At 40.9% G+C, this 26,682-nt stretch overlaps 1 protein-coding gene across 1 annotated transcript; it reads left to right on the plus strand.

Moving 5' to 3' along the window:
• Positions 1–26,665, plus strand: hgd (homogentisate 1,2-dioxygenase). Its single transcript, XM_061965585.2, has 15 exons — positions 1–63; positions 132–160; positions 863–934; positions 1,006–1,094; positions 1,157–1,262; positions 7,939–7,992; positions 8,069–8,160; positions 8,261–8,295; positions 8,363–8,442; positions 16,753–16,852; positions 19,457–19,581; positions 23,504–23,608; positions 23,673–23,799; positions 23,977–24,158; positions 26,251–26,665. The coding sequence occupies exons 2-15, from the start codon at positions 146–148 to the stop codon at positions 26,392–26,394; spliced, it is 1,326 nt and encodes a 441-aa protein (XP_061821569.1). The 5' UTR covers positions 1–63; positions 132–145; the 3' UTR covers positions 26,395–26,665.
• Positions 26,666–26,682: the final 17 nt, after the last annotated feature.

Below are 26,682 nucleotides of genomic sequence, written 5' to 3' on the forward strand. Positions count from 1 at the left end.
GTGGCCTAATTAAAGCCATATTGAGAAAGATCCAGCCCCCCTCGTCCACTCACTGGCATGCAAGTGAGCAGCAACGTCTGCTTCAGGAGACTTTTATCTTTGTTCATTTCTAACTTGTGTTGCTCTTCCAGCTGCAGACAGCAGAATGGCTGAACTCAAGGTAAGGAGGCATTTGTTTTATCCGCTTTTATTCAAAAATAATTGTCTGGTATTTAAACAGCAAGGTAAATGTTTCAGCTTGATGTTTCATGCTGTGGTGATTAGGGAATGCATGATGATCCAGTTGTTATATTTGTGTCCCAAATATGTGAAGTTATGTTTAGCTGACAGATAGGCGGTGTCGCTCCTGAGCCAATCAGGACGCAGCATTCAGCAGCTGCCCAGATGTGAGCTCAGGACGTGAACCAAAAGTATCAATATTTGTCCATATCATATTTGTTCTAGAGCGTGTTTTAATAACGCAAAGTCTATGAAAAATGACCGAAAAGTGAGTGTAAAGTTTCTGTAGTCGCACATATGGAACACATTTGCACACTAACGATGACTCAGCAACTATTCTCTTCTTCTAGTGGTGTCTTTTCATAAAGCACCGTATTATAAAAGGTGTAGCAATACAAAAACAAAAGATGCAGGTGGATTAGGTCTTGCTGCAACACTAAATAATAAAATAATAATAATGGATGACTGAGTTTTGTTTGATCACAAATCTAATGTGAACCCGTGTGACGACAATTAAGAAAGCAGACTTAATGACGAGCCTTGAAATTAGATTATAAGCAGCGTGAACACGGTTATTGCGCATTACAATGATGCCGCATGGTGGGTTTATTTATTCATCTTTTTTGGCGGTTTTTTTTTGCAGTACATGTGTGGTTTTGGGAATGACTTCTCCTCTGAAGACCCTCGCTGCCCTGCTTCGCTACCTGAAGGACAGGTAGACTGAAGGATTCATTTCACCCATTTTTTCCGAACGACGCCTGAAAGCGCCGCGCTGTGTTTCTGTAGAATAATCCTCAGGTGTGCCCCTATGGACTTTATGCTGAGCAGCTCTCCGGCTCCGCCTTCACCTGCCCGCGACCGGCCAATAAGAGAAGGTATGATCTTGTTCATCTTGTTATCGTTTTCTTTTAAAAAATACTCTTTTGTTTGTCTCCAGCTGGTTGTATCGCATCCTCCCGTCCGTCAAACATAAGCCGTTTCGCCCCGTGCCCTGTGGGAACCTGACGGAAAACTGGAGTGAGATGGAGCCTGACCCCAACCAGGTAGCAGAAAAGCACACACATTTATTCAGTTTATTTTTGTAGTCATTTATTCAATATTTGAAAGACAAATCCCACACTGCATTAGCAATAAATGTAATCCTCACACTACTAATGCTGTAATTCATTCAATATGTGCTACCGTTTGGTTTGATAGACAATGGCTGCCATTAAAGGCATATAATCTAATTAATGTATCTTGAAATAACAGCTTGAAAAAATGTATGAGGGTGGTACATTGGCTTGTGATAGTACAAACCCCGTTTCCATATGAGTTGAGAAATTGTGTTAGATGTAAATATAAACGGAATACAATGATTTGCAAATCCTTTTCAACCCATATTCAATTGAATGCACTACAAAGACAAGATATTTGATGTTCAAACTCATAAACTTTATTTTTTTTTGCAAATAATAATTAACTTAGAATTTCATGGCTGCAACACGTGCCAAAGTAGTTGGGAAAGGGCATGTTCACCACTGTGTTACATGGCCTTTCCTTTTAACAACACTCAGTAAATGTTTGGGAACTGAGGAGACACATTTTTGAAGCTTCTCAGGTGGAATTCTTTCCCATTCTTGCTTGATGTACAGCTTAAGTTGTTCAACAGTCCGGGGGTCTCCGTTGTGGTATTTTTGGCTTCATAATGCACCACACATTTTCAATGGGAGACAGGTCTGGACTACAGGCAGGCTAGTCTAGTACCCGCACTCTTTTACTATGAAGCCACGTTGATGTAACAGGTGGCTTGGCATTGTCTTGCTGAAATAAGCAGGGGCGTCCATGGCAACATTGCTTGGATGGCAACATATGTTGCTCCAAAACCTGTATGTACCTTTCAGCATTAATGGCGCCTTCACAGATGTGTAAGTTACCCATGTCTTGGGCACTAATACACCCCCATACCATCACAGATGCTGGCTTTTCAACTTTGCGCCTATAACAATCCGGATGGTTCTTTTCCTCTTTGGTCCGGAGGACATGACGTCCACAGTTTCCAAAAACAATTTGAAATGTAGACTCGTCAGACCACAGAACACTTTTCCACTTTGTATCAGTTCATCTTAGATGAGCTCAGGCCCAGCGAAGCCGACGGCGTTTCTGGGTGTTGTTGATAAACGGTTTTCGCCTTGCATAGGAGAGTTTTAACTTGTACTTACAGATGTAGCGACCAACTGTAGTTACTGACAGTGGGTTTCTGAAGTGTTCCTGAGCCCATGTGGTGATATCCTTTACACACAGATTTCGCTTGTTGATGCAGTACAGCCTGAGGGATCGAAGGTCACGGGCTTAGCTGCTTACGTGCAGTGATTTCTCCAGATTCTCTGAACCCTTTGATGATTTTACGGACCGTAGATGGTGAAATCCCTAAATTCCTTGCAATAGCTGGTTGAGAAAGGTTTTTCTTAAACTGTTCAACAATTTGCTCACGCATTTGTTGACAAAATGATGACCCTCGCCCCATCCTTGTTTGTGAATGACTGAGCATTTCATGGAATCTACTTTTATACCCAATCATGGCACCCACCTGTTCCCAATTTGCCTGTTCACCTGTGGGATGTTCCAAATAAGTGTTTGATGAGCATTCCTCAACTTTATCAGTATTTATTGCCACCTTTCCCAACTTCTTTGTCATGTGTTGCTGGCATCAAATTCTAAAGTTAATGATTATTTGCAAAAAAAAAAAAATGTTTATCAGTTTGAACATCAAATATGTTGTCTTTGTAGCATATTCAACTGAATATAGGTTGAAAGGGATTTGCAAATCATTGTATTCCGTTTATAATTACATCTAACACAATTTCCCAACTCATATGGAAACGGGGTTTGTAATTGGTTGCTGTTTTAACAGCCGGTAGTATAAGTGGACCAGCCAGGATGTTCCCTTTTGTTGCCACGGTGACCCTGAATCACTTGTGGTTTGTAATATTGGTGGACCAGCCAGGACACTCACCTTTGTTGCAATGGCCACCCTAGTTGTGATTAAAGGTGGACTAGCCAGCAAACTCACGTTCGTCACGATGGTGACCTTAGTGGTTTGTGATATACTGTAGATCAGGGGTCGCCAACCCGTCGATTGCGATCCACCAGTCTACCCTACAGGTCGATCGCAAAAGTATGAGAAAAAATGTATTGATATGACATTCGTGACACCTCCACCCAGAGTGTGCCCAAGCATGGCCGCACACAAACGTACATGATGTGCACAAAAATCAATGAGTTGCAACAACGCATTAAGGCTGATTGTTGCAACGCATCGGACATTTTCTAGCATCCAACATCAAACAACTCTTCCTTCAACCACGACCATCATCGCTCGCCTGCGATGGGACGCTAACAAGCCAAATGCTAGACTCCGTGAATATTGCTCCAAAGTACGGATTTTGTGTTGATTTATTGTGCATACAAAAGTAAACATTGTCATGACTCGCGTCCCATATGTGACCATAGGATGAACAAATATACTGCAGTACTAAGACTATAGTGGCCATAAACAGTTAGTCATTGGCGCTAGGTACATTACAAAATTGGGAAAACTGCAAAAAACACACTGAGAAAAAACTAAATGTTGACATCAGCCAATAATAATGACACAAAGCTTTTGTCTTTAAAAAACAAAACAAAACAAAAATAAAATTATATATATATATATATATATATATATATATATATATATATATATATATATATATATATATATATATATATATATATATATACAGTACAGTCCAAAAGTTTGGACACACCTCCTCATTCAATACGTTTTCTTTATTTTCATGACTATTTACATTGTAGATTGTCACTGAAGGCATCAAAACTATGAATGAACACATGTGGAGCTATGTACTTGACCCAAAAAGGTGATATAACTGAAAACATATTTTATATTCTAGATTCTTCAAAATAGCCACCCTTGAAGCTCATCGAGAGAATGTCAAGAGTGTGCGAAAAAGTAATCAGAGCAAAGTGTGGCTATTTTGAAGAAACAATAATATAAAACATATTTTCAGTTATTTCACCTTTTTTTTGTTAACTACATAACTCCACATGTGTTCATTCATAGTTTTGATGCCTTCAGTGACAATCTACAATGTAAATAGTCATGAAAATAAAGAAACTTTTGGCCTGTACTGTATATACACACACACACATATATATATATATATATATATATATATATATATATATATATATATATATATATATATATATATATATATACACACACACACACACACACTCATATGTGTGTATATACGGTATACTGTACGTACACACAAACACACACATATATATGTGTGTATATACATCTATATATACACACATATATACCGTACCTGTATGTATGTGTAAATCTTCCTTTGGTTTTTGGCTGAGTCCACGTATCCTGGGCTCGAAAAGATTGGTGACAACTGCTGTAGGTGGACCAGCCAGGACATTCAATTTTGTCACAACGGTGACCTTAGTGGTGGCCAGCCAGGACACTTAGTTTTGTCATAACGGTAAAGTTGGATCATCTTTTTGGGGGTTACAATTTTGGTAGACCAGCCAGGACACTAACTTTTGTCACAACAAAGACTTTTGTCACGATGGTGACCTTAGTTATTTGTGATATTCTGTAGGTGGACCAGCCAGGACATTCGATTTTGTTTCAATAGGGACACTCACCTTTATGATATAGCACCAGGACACTCTTTCTTTGTCACGATGAAGACCTTGGAGCATATTTTAGTGGTTTAGCTGAACCAGCGGGGACACTCACTTTTGCTGCAATGGTGACTTTGGATCATAATTTTTTAGGGCTGTGTAATATTGCTGGACGAGCCAGGACACTCCCTTTTGTCACAAAGACCTTGGATCCTTTTTTTAGTGGTTTATGATATAGCTGGACCAGCCGGGACACTCCCTTTTGTCACCTTTAATAATCTTTTTAGTGGTTTGTGTTATACTTTAAGCGGACCAGCGAGGACACTCCCTTTCGTTTCAATGGTTACCTTGGATCATAATGGATGGATCATTTTTAGGACTGTGTAATTTTGGTGGACCAGCCAGAACACTCACTTTTGTCAGGATGAAGATCAAGGATCATTTTTTAGTGGTTTGTGATATAGGTGGACCACCCAGGACACTTGGTTGGTCGAGCGGCCGTGCCAACAACTTGATGGTTCCAGGTTTGATGCTTCCGCCAACCTAGTCACAGTTGTTGTGTCCTTGGGCAAGACACTTTACCCACCTGCTCCCAGTGCCACCCACACTGGTTTAAAAAAAGTAGCTTAAAAATGTAGCTGAGGGGTGTCATGGAGAAAAATCTACTCCCAAGTGGGCCGGACTGGTAAAATCACTGCACGATAACTTAAAAATAAAGACAACTTCAGATTGTTTTCTTTGTTTAACTTACATGTTGCGGTTAATAGTATTCTATCTTTATTTGTCGTTATTTATACTTTCAGAATGAATTATGTGATAATGTGCATCAGTCAACTCATTGGTGTTAAAGGGGAACATTATCACAATTTCAGAAGGGTTAAAACCATTAAAAATCAGTTCCCTGTGGCTTATTTTATTTTTCGAATTTTTTTTCAAAATTTTACCCATCACGCAATATTCCTACAAAAAGCTTCAAAGTGCCTGATTTTAACCATCGTTATATACACCCGTCCATTTCCTGTGACGTCACATAGTGATGCCAACACAAACAAACATGGCGCATAGAACAGCAAGCTATAGCGACATTAGCTCGGATTCAGACTCAGATTTCAGCGGTTTAAGCGATTCAACAGATTACGCATGTATTGAAACGGATGGTTGTAGTGTGGAGGCAGGTAGCGAAAACGAAATTGAAGAAGAAACTGAAGCTATTGAGCCATATCAGTTTGAACCGTATGCAAGCGAAACCGACGAAAACGACACGACAGCCAGCGACACGGGAGAAAGCGAGGACGAATTCGGCGATCGCCTTCTAACCAACGATTGGTATGTGTTTCTTTGGCATTAAAGGAAACTATCAACTATGAAGTAGGTTTACAGCATATGAAATACATTTGGCAACAACATGCACTTTGAGAGTGCAGACAGCCCAATTTTCATCAATTAATATATTCTGTAGACATACCCTCATCCGCTCTCTTTTCCTGAAAGCTGATCTGTCCAGTTTTGGAGTTGATGTCAGCAGGCCAGGGAAGCGAGGGTCGATATTCTTCTCTTGATCATCTTCGGTGGCATAAGGGACGGTGTGAGCCAAGACATTCAGGGGGTTTAGCTCGCTCGTCTGCGGGAACAAACTGCCGCCATTGCTTGCCGTTCTACCGAGGTCCTTTGTCCCTGAATTGCTCACACACTCCGGCAGATTCAATGGGGGTCTGGCGGCAGATTTCTTTGACTGTATCGTTGGAAATGCATCTGCTTTGAGTGTCGCAGGATATCCACACATTCTTGCCATCTCTGTCGTAGCATAGCTTTCGTCGGTAAAGTGTGCGGAACAAACGTCCAATTTCTTGCCACTTTCGCATCTTTGGGCCACTGGTGCAACTTGAATCCGTCCCTGTTCGTGTTGTTACACCCTCCGACAACACACCGACGAAGCATGATGTCTCCAAGGTACGGAAAACAGTCGAAAAAACGGAAAATAACAGAGCTGATTTGACTCGGTGTTTGTAATGTGTTTGAGAAAATGGCGGATTGCTTCCCGATGTGGCGTCACGTTGTGACGTCATCGCTCCGAGAGCGAATAATAGACAGGCGTTTAATTCGCCAAAATTCACCCATTTAGAGTTCGGAAATCGGTTAAAAAAATATATGGTCTTTTTTCTGCAACATCAAGGTATATATTGACGCTTACATAGGTCTGGTGATAATGTTCCCCTTTAATTTTCAATCTATCAAGATAAAAAAATTATATCAAAATCTAATAACAGGATGTACTGATGTACTAGCATGTGGTTTCTTTTTTTTTAAACTATCCATCCATCCATTTTCTACCGCTTGTCCCTTTCTGGGGTCGCGGGGGGTCGCTGGAGCCTATCTCAGCTGCATTCGGGAGGAAGGCGGTGTACACCCTGGACAAGTCGCCACCTCATCGCAGGGCCAACACAGATAGACAGACAACATTCACACTCACATTCACACACTAGGGCCAATTTAATGTTGCCAATCAACCTATCCCCAGGTGCATGTTTTTGGAGGTGGGAGGAACCCGGAATACCCGGAGGGAACCCACGCAGTCACAAGGAGAACATGCAAACTCCACACAGAAAGATCCTGAGCCCGGGATTGAACTCAGGACTACTCAGGACCTTAGCATAAAATACATAGATACAAAGAATTGCTATTGTGACATCTAGTGGACACATATAGAACAGCAGTTTCTTTCATTCAAAAATTTCGGCTTGTTTTTATACTTAGCGAACTCGTCCCGCGGCCCGGAGTAAACCTGTCCGCGGGCCGTACGTTTGACATCCCTGATGTATATAGTGGGTTTCTCAATGTAAAGCTAGTTGAGTCTCTTGAGAAAAAGCACTATATAAATATAATTCACTTCACTTTGGTTACCAGGATGACCCTGAATCACCCGTGTTAGCAGTTTGTTATATTAGCGGACCAGCCAGGACACGTTTGTTGCAATGAGGACATTGGATCATCTGCTGGATTATTAGGACGCTCTTCTTTTTCCTCTCACAGCTGCGATGGCGCCCATTCTCCATCCCCAAATCTACGGAAGTTGACTTTGTGGCGGTGAGTTCAGTTCCGAGCTTCCCCCGGGGAATACAAGTGGAAGGCAGTCGGTGCGATTGTCGTGTGCTCCCTGCAGGGTCTGCACACTCTCTGCGGCGCCGGGGACGCCAGATCTCGCAACGGCATCGGCATCCACGTGTACGCCTGCAATGCGCCCATGCTCGACAAGTGAGAACGATCATACCATAATAATAAAACATCGCTCTGAAGTGGGTGTTCTTATCTTTAATACAGGTGTACCTAATGTGTCCTTTTTCCCGTCTTCCAGATGCTTCAACAACTCTGATGGCGACCTTTTGATTGGTGAACAACAACATAAACATCATTTTTTTCGATGTCTCTCATGAATTACTACTGTTTGTTTCTCCAGTACCCCAGCAGGGGAAGCTCTTGATCACCACAGAGTTTGGCAAGATGATGGTGGAGCCAAATGAGATATGTGTCCTTCAGGTATGAGATCATCAGCAGTGACTAACATAGCCATGACCAAAAAACAACAACATTATTATCAGCATAGGCGCCGATCTACATTTCTGCCAGTGGGTGCTCGGTGTGTGTGTATTAGTGTTGTCCCGATACCAATATTTTAGTACTTTTCTGTACTTTTCTAAATAAAGGGGACCACAAAAAATGTCATTATTGGCTTTATATTAACAAAAAAATCTTACGGTACATTAAACATATGTTTCTTATTGCAAGTTTGTCCTTAAATAAAATAGTGAACATACAAGACAACTTGTCTTTTAGTAGTTAGTAAACAAACAAAGGCTCCTAATTTAGCTGCTGACATATGCAGTAACATATTGTATCATTTATCATTCTATTATTTTTGTCAAGACTTGGACTTTGGCGTGGTTTGTTCTCCCGTGGTGCAAATGAACATTTGGACCAGTCATGGCTTGAAGGTGAAGACATTATTTATTTTAACACTATAACTACAAAGAAAGGATCAAACAAAAGGCGCGCTCAAGGCGGATGTACAAACTTGACTAACGAAAACAGAAGACTTGCACGGGGGCAAAAAACTATGAACAAAAAACACTAACTGTGGCAATAATAAACAAAACTTACTTGGCATGGACATGAAGTGCGCAGAGGTGGACAGAGTGTGACAAGGGTAGGAATACGGGGATGTCGTCAGGACGAACAACAGAAAATGAAAAGCTTAAATAACACAGACATGATTAACGAAAACAGGTGCGTGACTCAAAACGTGAAACAGGTGCGTGACGTGACAGGTGAAAACTAATGGTTGCTATGGTGACAAGAGTGCACAATGAGTCCAAACGTGGAACAGGTGAAACTAATGGGTAATCATGCAAACAAGACAAGGGAGTGGAAAGCCAGAAACTAAACAAAACATGACTTAAAACAAAACATGATTACACAGACATGACAGAGCCCCTCCCTTAAGGACCGATACCAGATGTCCATAAAAAAATTAACAAGAGTCATGGGAGGGCGGGAGGGGGACATGGCGGTGGGTCGCCAGACCACGTGTCCCCGTATCCACCGGGGCAGAGTTAGGTGGCGGCGGCGAGTGGAGCGCTGCTGCAGCAGGCGAGGCGGGCGCCCAGGGAATGGCCACATTCGTGGCCGACTGGGAGGTGGGCGCACTTGGCGTGGCGGGCGACCAGGTAGCGGCCATATCCGTGGCCGACGAGGAGGCAGGCGCGTCGTCATCGTGGCAGGCGTGGCTTGGCGTGGTGAGTCAGGCGGCGAAGCTCGGCGTGGGTCTTGGTCTTGGCATGGCGGGTCTTAATCTTGGCTTGGCGGGTCTTGGTCTTGGCTTGGCGGGTCTTGGTCTTGGCTTGGCGGGTCTTGGTCTTGGCATGGCGGGTCTTGGTCTTGGCATGGCGGGTCTTGGTCTTGGCATGGCGGGTCTTGGTCTTGGCATGGCGGGTCTTGGTCTTGGCATGGCGGGTCTTGGTCTTGGCATGGCGGGTCTTGGTCTTGGCTTGGCGGGTCTTGGTCTTGGCTTGGCGGGTCTTGGTCTTGGCTTGGCGGGTCTTGGTCTTGGCATGGCGGGTCTTGGTCTTGGCATGGCGGGTCTTGGTCTTGGCATGGCGGGTCTTGGTCTTGGCATGGCGGCTCTTGGTCTTGGCATGGCGGGTCTTGGTCTTGGCATGGCGGGTCTTGGTCTTGGCATGGCGGGTCTTGGTCTTGGCATGGCGGGTCTTGGTCTTGGCATGGCGGGTCTTGGTTTGGGTCTTGGCGTCGTGGAGCTGCGACGGGCGGCACTTGGCGTGGAGCTGCGACTGGCGGCACTTGGCGTCGTGGAGCTGCGACTGGCGGCACTTGGCGTCGTGGAGCTGCGACTGGCGGCACTTGGCGTCGTGGAGCTGCGACTGGCGGCACTTGGCATCGTGGAGCTGGTACCGGAGCTTGGCATCGTGGAGCTGGTACCGGAGCTTGGCGTGGTGGGTCTTGGCATGGTGAGTCTTGGCGTGGTGGAGCTGGTGCTAGCCTTGGTGCGGCGACAGGTGCTAGCCGTGGAGCAGCTACAGGTGCTAGCCGTGGAGCAGCTACAGGTGCTAGCTTTGGTGCAGGTGGAGGTGGCCTAGCTGGGGGTTGCGGCTTGGCATGGCGAAGCTGAGTCACCCCACCTGTACAGTTCCCTAGCCCTAGCCCCCCCCCCCTCAAGGAGCGGATGCCAGACGCGCTCCTCGCGGTTGGGAACCGTTTTTAGGGGTGGGTGGAGGGAGGTCAGGAGGAGGGCAGAATCCTCCCCACTAAATTGTCCAAAAAATATTTCTTTTCCCCCACCTGAGGTTGTGTGGGCGGAAAAAAAAGAAACATTTTGTGACGGGGACGTGGCTTGAGTCTTGGGGGGCAAGGACAGTCCCAGTGAGCGGGTCTGTGAAAAAATTTTCAGGAAGTGTCTGATTCTGGCAAAAAAGTCCTTTAGTGGTGGCTGATAGACAAAGTTAACAGAATTAAAAAAAAAATCTTGGTCTCTGACGTCATCACCAGAGGGTGGGGTGACGTCATGACAAAGCGGCGGCGTGATGTCATCTGCGGGAAAACTTATTTGCTGACGACATCTGTCAAGACTTGGACTTTGGCGTGGTTTGTTCTCCCGTGGTGCAAATGAACATTTGGACCAGTCATGGCTTGAAGGTGAAGACATTATTTATTTTAACACTATAACTACAAAGAAAGGATCAAACAAAAGGCGCGCTCAAGGCGGATGTACAAACTTGACTAACGAAAACAGAAGACTTGCACGGGGGCAAAAAACTATGAACAACAAAAAACACTAACTGTGGCAATAATAAACAAAACTTACTTGGCATGGACATGAAGTGCGCAGAGGTGGACAGAGTGTGACAAGGGTAGGAATACGGGGATGTCGTCAGGACGAACAACAGAAAATGAAAAGCTTAAATAACACAGACATGATTAACAAAAACAGGTGCGTGACTCAAAACGTGAAACAGGTGCGTGACGTGACAGGTGAAAACTAATGGTTGCTATGGTGACAAGAGTGCACAATGAGTCCAAGCGTGGAACAGGTGAAACTAATGGGTAATCATGCAAACAAGACAAGGGAGTGGAAAGCCAGAAACTAAACAAAACATGACTTAAAACAAAACATGATTACACAGACATGACAATTTTGTCAACATTATTAAGGACAAGTGGTAAAAAATGAATTATTAATCTACTTGTTCATTTACTGTTAATATCTGCTTACTTTCTCTTTTAACATGTTCTATCTACACTTCTGTTAAAATGTAATAATCACCTACTCTTCTGTTGTTTGATACTTTACATTAGTTTTGGATGATACCACACATTTGGGTATCAATCCGATACAGGATCATACATTGGTCATGTTCAAAGTCTTCATGTGTCCAGTGACATATTTCCTGAGTTTATAAACATAATTGCCTATACATGTTTAAAAAATGAAAGAAGATTTTGTGATGTTAAAAAATATCGATGTAATCATAGTAGTATCGACTGGATATGCTATTGTACGTGGTATCATTACAGTGGATGTTAGGTGTTCTAAACAAATGTTGTTTGTTTATATTGTAGCATCCCGGAAGAGTTGGTGCTGCAGGGAATTCTGGGAATTTGTTCTGTAGTGTTTATGTTGTGTTGCGGTGCAAATATTCTTCCAAAATGTGTTTGTCGTTGTTGTTTAGTGTGGTTTCACTATATGGCACATATTTATGACATTGTTGGCATTGTTCATACAGCCACTCTTAGTGTGACATGTACAGCTAGGGGTGTGGGAAAAAATCGATTTGAATTCGAATCGCGATTCTCACGTTGTGCGATTCAGAATTGATTCTCATTTTTTTTAAAATCGATTTTTTTTTTTAATGTATTTAAAAAAAATTTTTTTTTTTTTTTAAATAATCAATCCAACAAAACAATACACAGCAATACCATAGCAATGCAATCCAATTCCAAAACCAAACCCGACCCAGCAACACTCAGAACTGCAATAAACAGAGCAATTGAGAGGAGACACAAACACGACACAGAACAAACCAAAAGTATCCATCCATCCATCCATCTTCTTCCGCTTATCCGAGGTCGGGTCGCGGGGGCAGCAGCCTAAGCAGGGAAGCCCAGACTTTCCTCTCCCCAGCCACTTCGTCCAGCTCCTCCCGGGGGATCCCGAGGCGTTCCCAGGCCAGCCGGGAGACATAGTCTTCCCAACGTGTCCTGGGTCTTCCCCGTGGCCTCCTACCGGTTGGACGTGCCCTAAACACCTCCCGAGGGAGGCGTTCGGGTGGCATCCTGACCAGATGCCCGAACCACCTCATCTGGCTCCTCTCGATGTGGAGGAGCAGTGGCTTTACTTTGAGCTCCCCCCGGATGGCAGAGCTTCTCACCCTATCTCTAAGGGAGAGCCCCGCCACCCGGCGGAGGAAACTCATTTCGGCCGCCTGTACCCGTGATCTTGTCCTTTCGGTCATAAACCAAAGCTCATGACCATAGGCAAGGATGGGAACGTAGATCGACCGGTAAATTGAGAGCTTTGCCTTCCGGGTCAGCTCCTTCTTCACCACAACGGATCGATACAGCGTCCGCATTACTGAAGATGCCGCACCGATACGCCTGTCGATCTCACGATCCACTTTTCCCTCACTCGTGAACAAGACTCCTAGGTACTTGAACTCCTCCACTTGGGGCAAGGTCGCCTCCCCAACCCGGAGATGGCACTCCACCCTTTTCCGGGCGAGAACCATGGACTCGGACTTGGAGGTGCTGATTCTCATCTCAGTCGCTTCACACTCGGCTGCGAACCGATCCAGTGAGAGCTGAAGATCCTGGCCAGATGAAGCCATCAGGACCACATCATCTGCAAAAAGCAGAGACCTAATCCTGCATAAAGTAGTGAAACAAAAATGATTATTATCAACAACAGTATCAATATTAGTTACAATTTCAACATAGCAGTGATTAAAAATCCCTCATTGACATTATCATTAGACATATATAAAAATAAAAAATAAAAAAGAACAATAGTGTCACAGTGGCTTACACTTGCATCGCATCTCTTAAACTTGACAACACACTGTGTCCAATATTTTCACAAAGATAAAATAAGTCATATTTTTGGTTCATTTAATAGTTAAAACAAATTTACATTATTGCAATCAGTTGATAAAACATTGTCCTTAACAATTATAAAAGCTTTTTACAAAAATCTACTACTCTGCTTGCATGTCAGCAGACTGGGGTAGATCCTGCTGAAATCCTAGGTATTGAATGGATAGAGAAGCGTTTTGAATCGGGAAAATATCGTTTTTGAATCGAGAATCGTGTTGAATTGGAAAAAAAAAATCGATTTTGAATCGAATCGTGACCCCAAGAATCGATATTGAATCGAATCGTGGGACACCCAAAGATTCACAGCCCTATGTATGGCTGTTGAGTAAGTATGCCCTTAATTCACTTGTGTACATTGTGTCCAAAGTCAAGATAATTGTGTCATTAGTTCAATTTTGAGCACAAAGGTTAGACTTTGTCAATTAGGGGCGGTATAGCTCGGTTGGTAGAGCGGCCGTGCCAGCAACTTGAGGGTTGCAGGTTCAATTCCCGCTTCCGCCATCCCAGTCACTGCCGTTGTGTCCTTGGGCAAGACACTTTACCCACCTGCTCCCAGTGCCACCCACACTGGTTTAAATGTAACTTAGATATTGGGTTTCACTATGTAAAGCGCTTTGAGTCACTTGAGAAAAAGCGCTATATAAATGTAATTCACTTTACTTATAGACAATTTACTTTGTGTAAATTAACTTTGTGTTAATTGTGTAAAACAAACTAAACTCACCACAAAATTAACAACAAGAAGATTGACTTTTTCAAAAATTGTTTTAAAGATGAAAAGTTGCTATCAATCCCACGTGGTTGCTCGGATACCGAAGCACCCACGGGATCGGTGTCTATGATTAGTAGTACATATCCTGGGAGTAAAAACTAGTAACTACTTACTGTTCATACAGTATCCTACCAAGTCAGACTTACACTGTTTCAATATCCATTTCTCTGTTCTCAATTGTTGATGACTGATGATAACAACCAAACCTACCCCCCACACCCTCCACACCCCGAATTGTAAATAATGTGAATAATTCAATGTATACACCCTGATGATTATCTTGTGTGATGACTGTATTATGATGTATCTGTATCATGAATCAATTTTAGTGAACCCCGACTTAAACAAGTTGAAAAACGTATTTGGGTGTTACCATTTAGTTAGGGTGACCATTTCCATGACACCAAAAAGGAGGACATTATGCGCCATATCAATAAATTACTATGGTGTACATAGGACTCTGGTATACTCTTATTTATAGTACAATTTTGAGTGGTTTAAAGATTATGTTTGTGTGGCTGAATAGGAAAAAATATTAAAGTCAAGTGTTTGTTAACAGTATTTGTATTTATTCAATACATTGTGGTGTTCAAAAAGTGACCACTGAGATGAATCTTTTCAAGTGCAGAGTACCACAAAGCATAACATGTGTGGACTTAAATGTAGTTAACATATATAATTAAAAAAAAATGCCACAAAAAATTTTCCACATCAACATCAAGGCTGCTTGCTGCATATCTGGTTGTGTTATGCAGAATATGGGCCAAACAGTTTGCAGGGAGCACATCTTTTTGGCTCAGTTTCAACTTCTGATACACACTGTTATGTTTGCCACAATTGACACTGGCATTGTCTGCTGCATATGCAGACATGTTTTTCACCTCTAAGCCAGACATCTAAAGTTTTGCCAGCAGCTGGTTTGTTATGGCTTCTGACGTTTCGTTGCTGTCACTATAAAAATCCAACAGGACATGTTGGATGCCTTCATCAAAGTGAAAATACCTTACCACAATGGGAAAACACTTGTTTGTTCCTTTATTTGAGGCGTCGGTTGCCACGGAAAAGGGTAGGTTGTTTTCTTTTATGTAGTCGGTATGTTCCTGTACCGAATAGTGAGCGATGACGTTCTCGCACTATGCCTTGGCTTTTGTTCGGCCACAGGCCATCCCTTTAGCTGTGGGATAGTCACTGAAAATCTCCCGGTCCACTTTCATGCCGCAGTCTAAACTTCTGTAGGACTGGTGATGCTTTACAGCAGTGGTTCTCAACCTTTTTTCAGTGATGTACCCCCTGTGAACATTTTTTTAATTCAAGTACCCTCTAATCAGAGCAAAGCATTTTTGGTTGAAAAAAAGAGATAAAGAAGTAAAATATAGCACTATGTCATCAGTTTCTGATTTATTAAATTGTATAACAGTGCAAAATATTGCTAATTTGTAGTGGTCTTTCTTGAACTATTTGGAAAAAAATATATAAAATAACTAAAAACTTGTTGAAAAATAAACAAAGGGGTCAAACCATCATGGCATGGGGGAAACTCTGGGTTTATGGTAATGAATGGAATAGCCGACTTGATTTGATGTTCAGTTTATGAACTTACATTACATTACATACCCCCAGGGTACCATTTGAGAACCACTGCTTTACAGCATGGTACACCTTGCACAGCTCGCAGCGGTTATCTAGTCATCCAGGGGCGACGAAACTTCACGAAAAAATGTCCTCATTGAAGAGGTGCCGCACGTTTATTACTTTTATGTTTATCCGTACCCGTATGCCGTTCAATTGCAGCTTTCCCCTGACTACTTACGTCGACATCACATCGACAAAGTGTGCAGAAGCCATGGAATGAGTCTCGACTGCTTTTCGTTATAAATTCGTGCTCTTTTGTCCATTCAGAATTACACGAGGTCTTGCGTTTTGGCATGATGTCAGCAGCACATGAACCCTTGTTTACTTTTTTAACCAATGATAAGCAGATTTGTATCCGACACCGCTCTTAGCCAATCATTTGATATGTTACTGCGTTGGGGGCATTTTTTACGGTCTTTGATTGGCTATCGCGCTGCAGCCCAGCAAAGATGAAAAAACTCTGCTCTTCAAGCCTAGTGCCTCAAAAAGGAGGACAAATACATGTCCGGCTTGATGCTGCGCCGGACGCCGGACAGGGCATAAAAAATCCAGACTGTCCGGCCTAAATCCGGACACCTGGTCACCCTACATTTAGTGGTCAATTGTACGGAATATGTACTTCACTGTGCAACCTACTAATAAAAGTCTCAATCAATCAATCAATCAATCAAACGCCTCAGTTTCCAACCTTGATCGAGGGTTCTTGAACGCACCACCGTTATGGGCAATGAGATGCAAAAAGTGAAAGCTGGTACATAACTTCCTCCTTCGATGTGCTACAGCAAGGGATGCGCTTCAGCGTGGACGTGTTCGGGGAAACCAGAGGCTACGTCTTGGAGGTGTACGGCGCTCATTTTGAGCTACCTGACCTGGGACCCATAGGTGAGAGACATTGCGTAACGTCACGTGACAACAATGACACTTTTTATTATCATACAAGTTAGTGTAAGAAATAGTCAACCCACTGTATCGGCAAAGTCACGTAAAGTCAAGCGACTGGCAGACGTTCACGTCGTGGGAACAGGAAAGGGTTTCCAGAGCAATACTGGCACCTTGTGGCTTTATTTTAGGCATTGCTGTAAGGATACTTTCCTCGAAGCGTAATGTAAAATCACAATCAGTTAAATTTGGGAGGGGTCAGTATAAAAAAAGGACAACGGATGAAAATGAGCTACTGTGCTAACTCCGGCATATTTACATTGTTGCTCTATTTAGATGAATATGTATTGTCCTGCTTCAAATAAATAATAAACATCATAAATGGAAGAATAAACCACACAAAAACAAATACAGTTAGCAAATAGCTCATTTTTGTTGGTATACACCTCACACTCAAACATTTTATTTCACGCATGCTAATATGCTAATGTTAGCTTTTTAGCTAACTTTGTAAGTATACGCCTCAGTGTCAAATATTTAGTTATTTCACGCATGCTAACTGTTAGCATGCTATCTTTTTAAAGTTAATTTTGCAGCTAAACACCCAACAGTTGAATGGTTTGTTGCTTCAGGCGATCTGGCTCGCGTGCTAACTGTTAGCATCTCAGTTCAGCTTTTCAGCAGATATAAGACGACAGTTTTACGACAAAGAAAGGTTGTCCTGTATTTGCATCGCATTCAACCAGTTGTTACTTCACTGATTTTTAAAAAAATAAACAAGATTTATGTAGTGTTTTTGCTCTGTCATTTTACATTGTCTTATATTCGGGTGTTTTTTGTTGATGTTACATATTGTACTGAGAAGTTTGCTCTTTCCGATGCTCACTAAACTGAAAGCTCACATGAGTTTTATTTAGCTTTTGAGGCATATTTATTAGGGATGTCCGGTAATGGCTTTTTGCCGATATCCGATATTCCGATATTGTCCAACTCTTAATTACCGATACCGATATCAACCGATACCGATATATACAGTCGTGGAATTTACACATTAGTATGCCTAATTTGGACAACCAGGTATGGTGAAGATAAGGTCCTTTAAAAAAAAAAAAAAAAAACATAAATAAATTCAAAACATTTTCTTGAATAAAAAAGACAGTAAAAAAATATAAAAACAGTTACATAGAAACTAGTAATTAATGAAAATGAGTAAAATTAACTGTTAAAGGTTAGTACTATTAGTGGACCTGCAGCACGCACAACCATGTGTGCTTACGGACTGTATCCCTTGCAGACTGTATTGATATATATTGATATATAATGTAGGAACCAGAATATTAATAACAGAAAGAAACAACCCTTTTGTGTGAATGAGTGTAAATGGGGGAGGGAGGTTTTTTGGGTTGGTGTACTAATTGTAAGTGTATCTTGTGTTTTTTATGTTGATTTAATTAAAAAAAAAAAAAAAAAAAAAAAAAACCATACCGATAATTAAAAAAAACGATACAGATCATTTCCGATATTACATTTTAAAGCATTTATCGTTCATCTCTAATATTTATTTATTATTTTATAATACATTTGGAAATATTATTTGTAGAGGCAGGGATTTGTTTCTCACTTGTCACCTGGGATAGTGGGTGTGGCTACGTGTGTGTGTGTGTGTGTGTGTGTGTGTGTGTGTGTGTGTGTGTGTGTGTGTGTGTGTGTGTGTGTGTGTGTGTGTGTGTGTGTGTGTGTGTGTGTGTGTGTGTGTGTGTGTGTGTGTGTGTGTGTGTGTGTGTGTGTGTGTGTGTGTGTGTGTGTGTGTGTGTGTGTGTGTGAATGATTGCTGAATGAATAACACCTGCACCTGCCTGTGAATCCTTTTGTCTTGTATAGAGAGAGAGTGAGGTAGGGTGCCGTTACTTGTGTTGACCGCAACAGGCTATCTTTTTCCATCAAATTCTGGTCCGTATAGTCCTGCAAATCCATCTGCATGTAATCTATTGTTTTTTTACTCAAAAGGAAAATAAATCCCTCTCAAAACTGCAGTAATGACTTCATGTTGCATCCTTGGACCCAGCGTGTCAGACAGAGCCCTGCTTTCTACTTTCAATGACTAATTTGTTTCTGATAGTCACACAACATTATGAATATTGATAAGTACTATATATACAGTATTTCATATATATATGGGTTTTTTTAAACCACATTTTTATTGGAGTTTTTAGAGGGAACAAATATGCATAGACTACTAGAAAATAAAATATCTTCGTTGAACCAGTGCAAAACTTAAGAAAAATAACAAATACAATACATTTTACTCAACAAAACAAAAGGATAATAATAAAAAACAAGATATATTTCGAATATTTAAAAAATGTATGTTATTATTATTTAGTATTAATTAGGAAAAACTCCATCTCAGCACAGCCATTTTACCTTAATGATTTTTTTCATCGGTTTATTTCTAAAGTAAAGATTTTGTTGAACCGTGTCAAAATACGGTTAGCATAAATGCCACGTGACTAGATTTAATATATTTGCTAAAAAGTCACTCCTGTTACTTTCCAGTCCTGTCCAGCGGTGCTCATCACTGTCTGCTTGTTTTTGACCTTTCATCAGGAGCCAACGGTCTTGCCAACCCGAGAGACTTCCTGTGTCCCGTAGCTTGGTACGAGGACCGAGACGTGTCCACCGGGTACACCGTCATCAATAAGTACCAAGGGAGGCTCTTCGCTTGCCAACAGGTGGTTTTTAGTGTGTGTGTGTGTGTGTGTGTGTGTGTCCTACGTGGTGACACATAAGGCCTACATGGCCTATTAGCTCATTGAAGGTTTGCATGTGCTTCAGTAAACAGGCGTTGAAGCGCAACAATGCCTTACCGCGAGGACACTCTCCAAAGAAAGCGTTAGCCGCCCCCGCTGATCCATTTATCATCCCCCGGAACATTTCATATCCAAATGTTTCCGCATCGATTGCGAGTCTTAATCACTTGTAATTAACTAAGGCGGTCCAGTGGTTTTGTGTCGCGTGATATGTACAAAAAAAAAAGCAAGCATTTTTTTCTACATGTTGCACTCAAGGGAGGATCCCGCCTACTTCCTGTCGTGCATGTAATTGTATAGACGTATAATGTAAGCCAATGAGAGGCGAGGGCTGTAACCGTGGAAACCATGCAGGGCGGGTAACACTTTCAAGTCTCTGGCGCAATGTTTTTTTTTGCAAGGGGTTAAAGGTGTCCTTTTCTGATGTCCATCCATCCACTAGCATATAGGGTAGAGGTGTGTGTGTGTGTGTGTGTGTGTGTGTGTGTGTGTGTGTGTGTGTGTGTGTGTGTGTGTGTATGAGAGGGGGGTAGGGGGGAATACAATGGAAGGTGAGGAGGAACATTCTCCCATCTTGTCTTGCTGTTTTGTTCCCCCTGCTGTGCAACGAAATTGCTCAAATTAACTTATTATTTGCTTGACTGGGCCAATATGTTTGTTTTTGTGTACTGTATGTTTGTGTGTATTTATGGATGTGTGTGTGCGTAGCTCTCCTCCACGTTCTATTCTAACCGACTCGAGGAGACGTGCCACAAACCAATGTCCAGGAGTTATCCTGTACCAGGTTCACCAAAGATCATATTGTGTGTGTGAAGTTGGTGGTCAAAAAGTTATGGCCTACTTTTATATATTTTAGGTCAAGCTAAATTAATTAATTAAGTAAATTAACAACTGAAAATGTTTTTAGACATATTTCAAGTTGAGACCATTAATCGGAAGCTGAGAAGTAAAGTAAATTGATGCAGACAATCCATGAATAAATAAAAATTGGAAGTTTTATCTATTTATATCCCTGCATTAAAAATATACATACCAGTTCAAAACTAAACTCATTTGTGAAGCAAAACAACCTCAGAATATTTACTTTTTTAGGCATACACTAAACAACAATGTAGTTTCACTCGCAATAAAAGCATGACCATCCTTGCATTCCACATTCCACTTTTATACATTTCAAGTCAACTTAAACTATTTTATTTCGTAAAGTAGCTGTGTAAATGTAATTTTCAGACATAATTACAAGTGATCTTATTATTATGAAACTGTGGAGTAAAGTTAAATGAAGCACACAATAACATAAGGCTGCAAAATTTGACTTTTTACTCAAATCCCTGCTTTGAAAAGTCAACTATTATATATTTTAGGTCAAACTAAACTCACTTATTTAGCAAAATAACATTTTGGACACACGTGCACTGATTTCTTTGCATCCTACATTCCACTTTTATATAATTTCGGTCAAACAAAACTTTTTTTTTGTTTTAGTAAAATAATAACCATTGGAAATATGTTCATTACAAGTGATCACATATTTTGAAACTGACGAAGAAAGTAAAATGATGCACACAATACATAGGGCTGCAAAATTAGACTTTTCACTTATATTCCTGCATCCCACTTTTTTACATTTTAGGTCAAACTGAATTCAAAATAGCCTCGTAAAATATTTTTTAGGCATACACTACACACTAAACAACAACATTGTTTTACTCACAATATATCTATAACAATCCTTGCATTCCACATTTATATATTTTTGGTAAAACTAACTTTAAAAAAAGTAAAATAACCATTGAAAATATGTTTGACTTCATTTCAAGTGATCACATATTATGAAAGTGAGGAAGAAAGTAAAATGATGCACACACAAAATTAGACATTTCATATATTCCTGCACTGAAAATTCCACTTTTATACATTATAGGTCAAATTTAACTCAAAATAGCAACGGAAAATACCTTTTTAGGCATACACTCAACAAAAGTATAGTTTCACTGATCTCTTTACATTCCACGTTCCACTTTTGTACATCTAAGGTGGAACTAAACCTTTTTGATTTGCAGACATCCTTGCAAAATATATTTTAAGACATATTTAAAAGTGAACCTATCATTAAAGTAAAGAAAAGTAAAGAAACATGATACAGACCGTATATAAGGCTACAAAATAAGACAGTTTATTTATATCCCTGCATTTACAAATTTTCACTTTTATACATTTTAAGTCAAACTAAACTACTTTTGTGAGCTCAATGGCCATACAAAACATGTCTTTTTTTAAACAGCCTTTCCAAAGCACATTAAGAAAATGCAAAGTAAAATAGGGCCACACAAAATTAGACATTTCACTTACATGCCTGCTTTCAACATTCCACTTGTTTACATTTTAGTTGGAACTAAACTTATTTGATTAGCAGACATCCTTGCAAAAATATGTTTATAGGCATAGTTAAAAGTGAGCCTATTGTTAGGAACCTGAGGAGTAAAGAAAAAATATGCAAAAAACTATAAATTTTTATATCTTTGCATTAAATAAATTCCCCTTTTATACATTTGATGTCAAACTAAACTACTTTTGCAAGCTTAATAGCTATAAAACAAGTATTATTTTTTTTTTAAAACAGCCTTTCCTAAGAACGTTATTAAGAAAATGCAATGTAAAATAAGGCCACAAAAATGAGACATTCTGCTTTTATACATTTTAGGTCAAACTAAACTCATCTATTTAACAAAGTAGCTGTGGAAAATAGGCATAGTAACTATACTATCACTGAGGAGTAAAGTAAGAAAAATGATGCACACAATATAGAATATACTTCAGACATTTCACTTATTCTAAATTACACTTATATATATATATATATATATATATATATATATATATATATATATATATATATATAATGTCAAACTAACCAAATGTATTTCTGCAAGAAAAGCCTTTTAAAATATATTTTATATATATATATATATATATATATATATATATATATATATATATATATATATATATATATATATATATATATATATATATATATATATATATATATATATATATATATATATATATTATGTCAAACTAACCAAATGTATTTCTGCAAGAAAAGCCTTTGAAAATATCTTTTTTGAAACAGTCTTTGCTGAGCACACTTCAAGATTGTGCAAAATAAAATAGGCCACAAAATATATAACATTTCACATAATAGTCAGAGGTTTAGCATGACAATAGCTTTGATAAAAGTCTATAAGCTAGCATGTAATGTATGCACTTTGCTTCGTATTGTGTGTGTGTGTGAGCGTACGTGATAATGTGTGTGTTTAAAGAGCACCGAGGTCACTCCGAAGATGGCTCCAGTTGTAATGAACTATATCGATTTTAGAGCCGCTGCTGTACGTCTTTTTTCGCAGTGACATTATCAGAACAGAGAAGCGCTATAAAATTGCAGTGTTTTTTTTAAGTTTTTTTTTTAACAATCAAGATAAAGAAATATCTCAGCACTCCACTGTTACTCCCCCCACCCCTCTCATCCAACAAGCCCATAACTACACTGCGACAGACATGCTTAAAAGTTTGTGAAAGTTTGATTTTGCGGCCAATTATGGAGTAATATTTGCCACGTTGTCTCACAAAGAACAAGGGGAATGGAAGACGAGCAGAAGCACAAACCTTTTTCATTATGACCATTTTCCCCTTTATGGCAAGCACCACTCCTTCTGGGAATTTAAGAGCACAAAGACATCGCTCATTGTTCCTCCTCTCTGTGAAAAGCTCAATTTGAAGTCTTTATATGTTATTTGCCTGTGCTCAAATTGTCTTATCGGCTTTGTTGTGTTTTTGTTAGGATTTCTCCCCGTTCAACGTGGTCGCCTGGCACGGCAACTACACGCCCTACAAATACAACCTCAACAACTTCATGGCCGTCAACTGCGTGGCCTTTGACCACGCCGTGAGTCACTTTTTCTTCCACGTGAGGAAACACTGAACGCCCTCTCAAGGTATGTTTTGTGTAGGATCCATCCATCTTTACGGTGTTGACCGCCAAATCCACAAGACCGGGCGTGGCCATCGCCGACTTTGTAATCTTCCCCCCGCGCTGGGGCGTGGCCGACCACACCTTCCGGCCACCTTATTATCACCGTAAGGCTGTAGTGTAATGTGTAAAAAAAGTTAAACTTTTTCCACACCACCTGTGCAATACTCAGTTTGGTGACAACAATGACACCTAGTGGACTTAATTGTTATTACACCCTCAACCTTCAAGGTCGACCGTACTCTATAATTTTGTGTTACAGCGCGCCCTTCTTGTGTTTCAAGGCAACTGCATGAGTGAATTCATGGGCCTCATCAAGGGACACTATGAAGCCAAAGAGGAGGGTTTCCAGCCTGGAGGGGGCAGCCTGCACAGCATGATGACCCCCCACGGCCCCGACGCCGACTGTTTCGAGAAGAACAGCACTACTGAGCTCAGACCTGAGAGGGTGGCTGAAGGAACTATGGTAAAAACAAATACACAAGTCATACAAAGCTACAGCAGATCTGCCTTTCTGCAGATTTGTTTGTCTGATTTAACTTGTACCGTATTGTAAGGCACACTGCCGATGAATGAATGATTTTTGAGCGCTGTGTGTAATGTTCTATATTTTCAATGGAACATTTAAAATATTGGTGTTTACTTGAGACCCATCATAGTGCAGTCTACACTTATCTCTTATGTTTGACTGCCATCTACTGGTCACACATTATTACACCATGTACCAAATAAAATAGCTTCGAGGTGGGTGAGCTCAACCAAACGTATTCCTTACATTAGGCGCACTGTTGAGTTTTGAGAGAAAAAAAAGATTTAAGTGCACCTTATATAGTCTGGAAAATACAATAAATGTATTGTTTTATGGCAGGGGTGTCCAACTAATTTTCATTGAGGGCCACCTGTAACTAAATCTATTTGATGTGTAAGGAGTCACCATGTGATATTACATAATTGCCTATCCATTTGAGTTGTTTTTTCTTCATATACTGTAAACAAACAAATCTGTAAATCGTACGGTAATAAATGGCAGCTCAGTTGCCAGAATTTTACTGTAAATAGAAAAACGGTTTCTTGCAGTGACTGAGCTGCCAGTTTTTGTAACTGTAAAATCTCTCTATATGGTAAATGGGTTATACTTGTATAGCGCTTTTCTACCTTAAAGGTCCTGGGCTCTGGCTATGTGGAGTTTGCATGTTCTTCCCGTGACTGCGTGGGTTCCCTCAGGGTACTCCGGCTTCCTACCACCTCCAAAAACATGCACCTGGGGATAGGCTGATTGGCAACACTAAATGGGCCCTGGTGTGTGAATGTTGTCTATCTGTGTTGGCCCTGTGATGAGGTGGCGACTTGTCCAGGGTGTACCCCGCCAACCGCCCATGTGCAGCTGAGATAATCTTCAGCACCCCCCGAAACCCCGAATAGGACAAGCGGTAGAAAGTGGATGGATGGCAGGTACTCAAAGCGCTTTGACACTATTTCCACATTCACCCATTCATACACACATTCACACACTGATGGCGGGAGCTGCCATGCAAGGCCCTAACCACGACCCATCAGGAGCAAGGCTGAAGTTTCTTGCTCAAGGACACAAAGGACGTGACTAGCCAGGAATCGAACCAGAAACCCACAGGTTGCTGGCACGGCCACTCTAGCAACCGAGCCATGCAGTCCCCAGATTATATATTCTATAATCTGTATACAATAGTCATTTTAAAGTGTACACAGTGACAACTTGCAATGGAATCACACGTAAGCTACTTATAAATGATAAATGATAAATGGGTTGTACTTGTATAGCGCTTTTCTACCTTCAAGGTACTCAAAGCGCTTTGACACTACTTCCACATTTACCCATTCACACACACATTCACACACTGATGGCGGGAGCTGCCATGCAAGGCGCTAACCAGCACCCATCAGGAGCAAGGGTGAAGTGTCTTGCTCAGGACACAACGGACATGACGAGGTTGGTACTAGGTGGGGATTGAACCAGGGACCCAGGGTCGCGCACAGCCATTCTTCCACTGCGCCACGCCGTCCCGTACTTAAGTTTTTTGTTTTAAAAGATATGCAAATATATGCAGTACATGTATTTTTTCTGTCAAAAAAAGAATACATAAAGTACTTTATTGATGCATATTATTTGATGTATAATGAGTTTTACATCTCTGTTTATGATAACTTAAAGTGGTTTGATGGTGAAATATTTACGTGCTGCAGCTATAAATCCAGCAGAGTGCGCTGTCTCACAAGGAACTTCACTCAACATCTTCCAGCTGGAAGAGACTTTGATAATGGATGTGTTACGTGCATGTTTTTGTAAGGCACAGCATTTTAATTAAAAAAGTAAATTTAATACAAATATATATTTTAGTTAAAAAAAGATGTTACCATTTAACCTGACTGGGGTTCGAACCCTGATCCCCTTTTTATCTAACAACCACAGGAGACGTTACAGGGCATTAGCGTATCAAAAATTTTAATTTTTAGCAATTTGAGTGTGTCAGTTGTTCACATTTTTCGCCATTCTTGACTTGAAGTCCTCTTCCTCTCCTCAGGCTTTCATGTTCGAGTCATCCTTCAGCATGGCTGTGACCAAATGGGGTCTGGAGACGTGCCAGAAGCTGGACAAGAGCTACTATCAGTGCTGGGAGCCTCTCCGCAGACACTTTAATCCTAACTGGAAGCCCAGCAAACACTAGGAAGAACGACAATGTAGTAACTATACCAAAAGGTAAAAATATCTCAACTTCTAATTAGAATTAAACTCCACGTGTTTGTACTTGTGCGTCATGCTACATTGGTACTAAACATTTGGTGCTTAATTTATGCAGCTTGGAATTGCATATCAAATGTACTAAATTCAACATAATTATACAGCCTGACACTTAAATTACAAATAGCTTGAGAGTATTACCCCATAATTGCCACTTGTAGCAGGCAGGAAAAGGTTACGCACTAGCAGTTGTGCATCCCTTTAATTAACGCCC

This window comes from Nerophis lumbriciformis, linkage group LG07 (assembly GCF_033978685.3).
Source record: "Nerophis lumbriciformis linkage group LG07, RoL_Nlum_v2.1, whole genome shotgun sequence".
In the NCBI taxonomy this organism is placed as follows: domain Eukaryota; kingdom Metazoa; phylum Chordata; class Actinopteri; order Syngnathiformes; family Syngnathidae; genus Nerophis; species Nerophis lumbriciformis.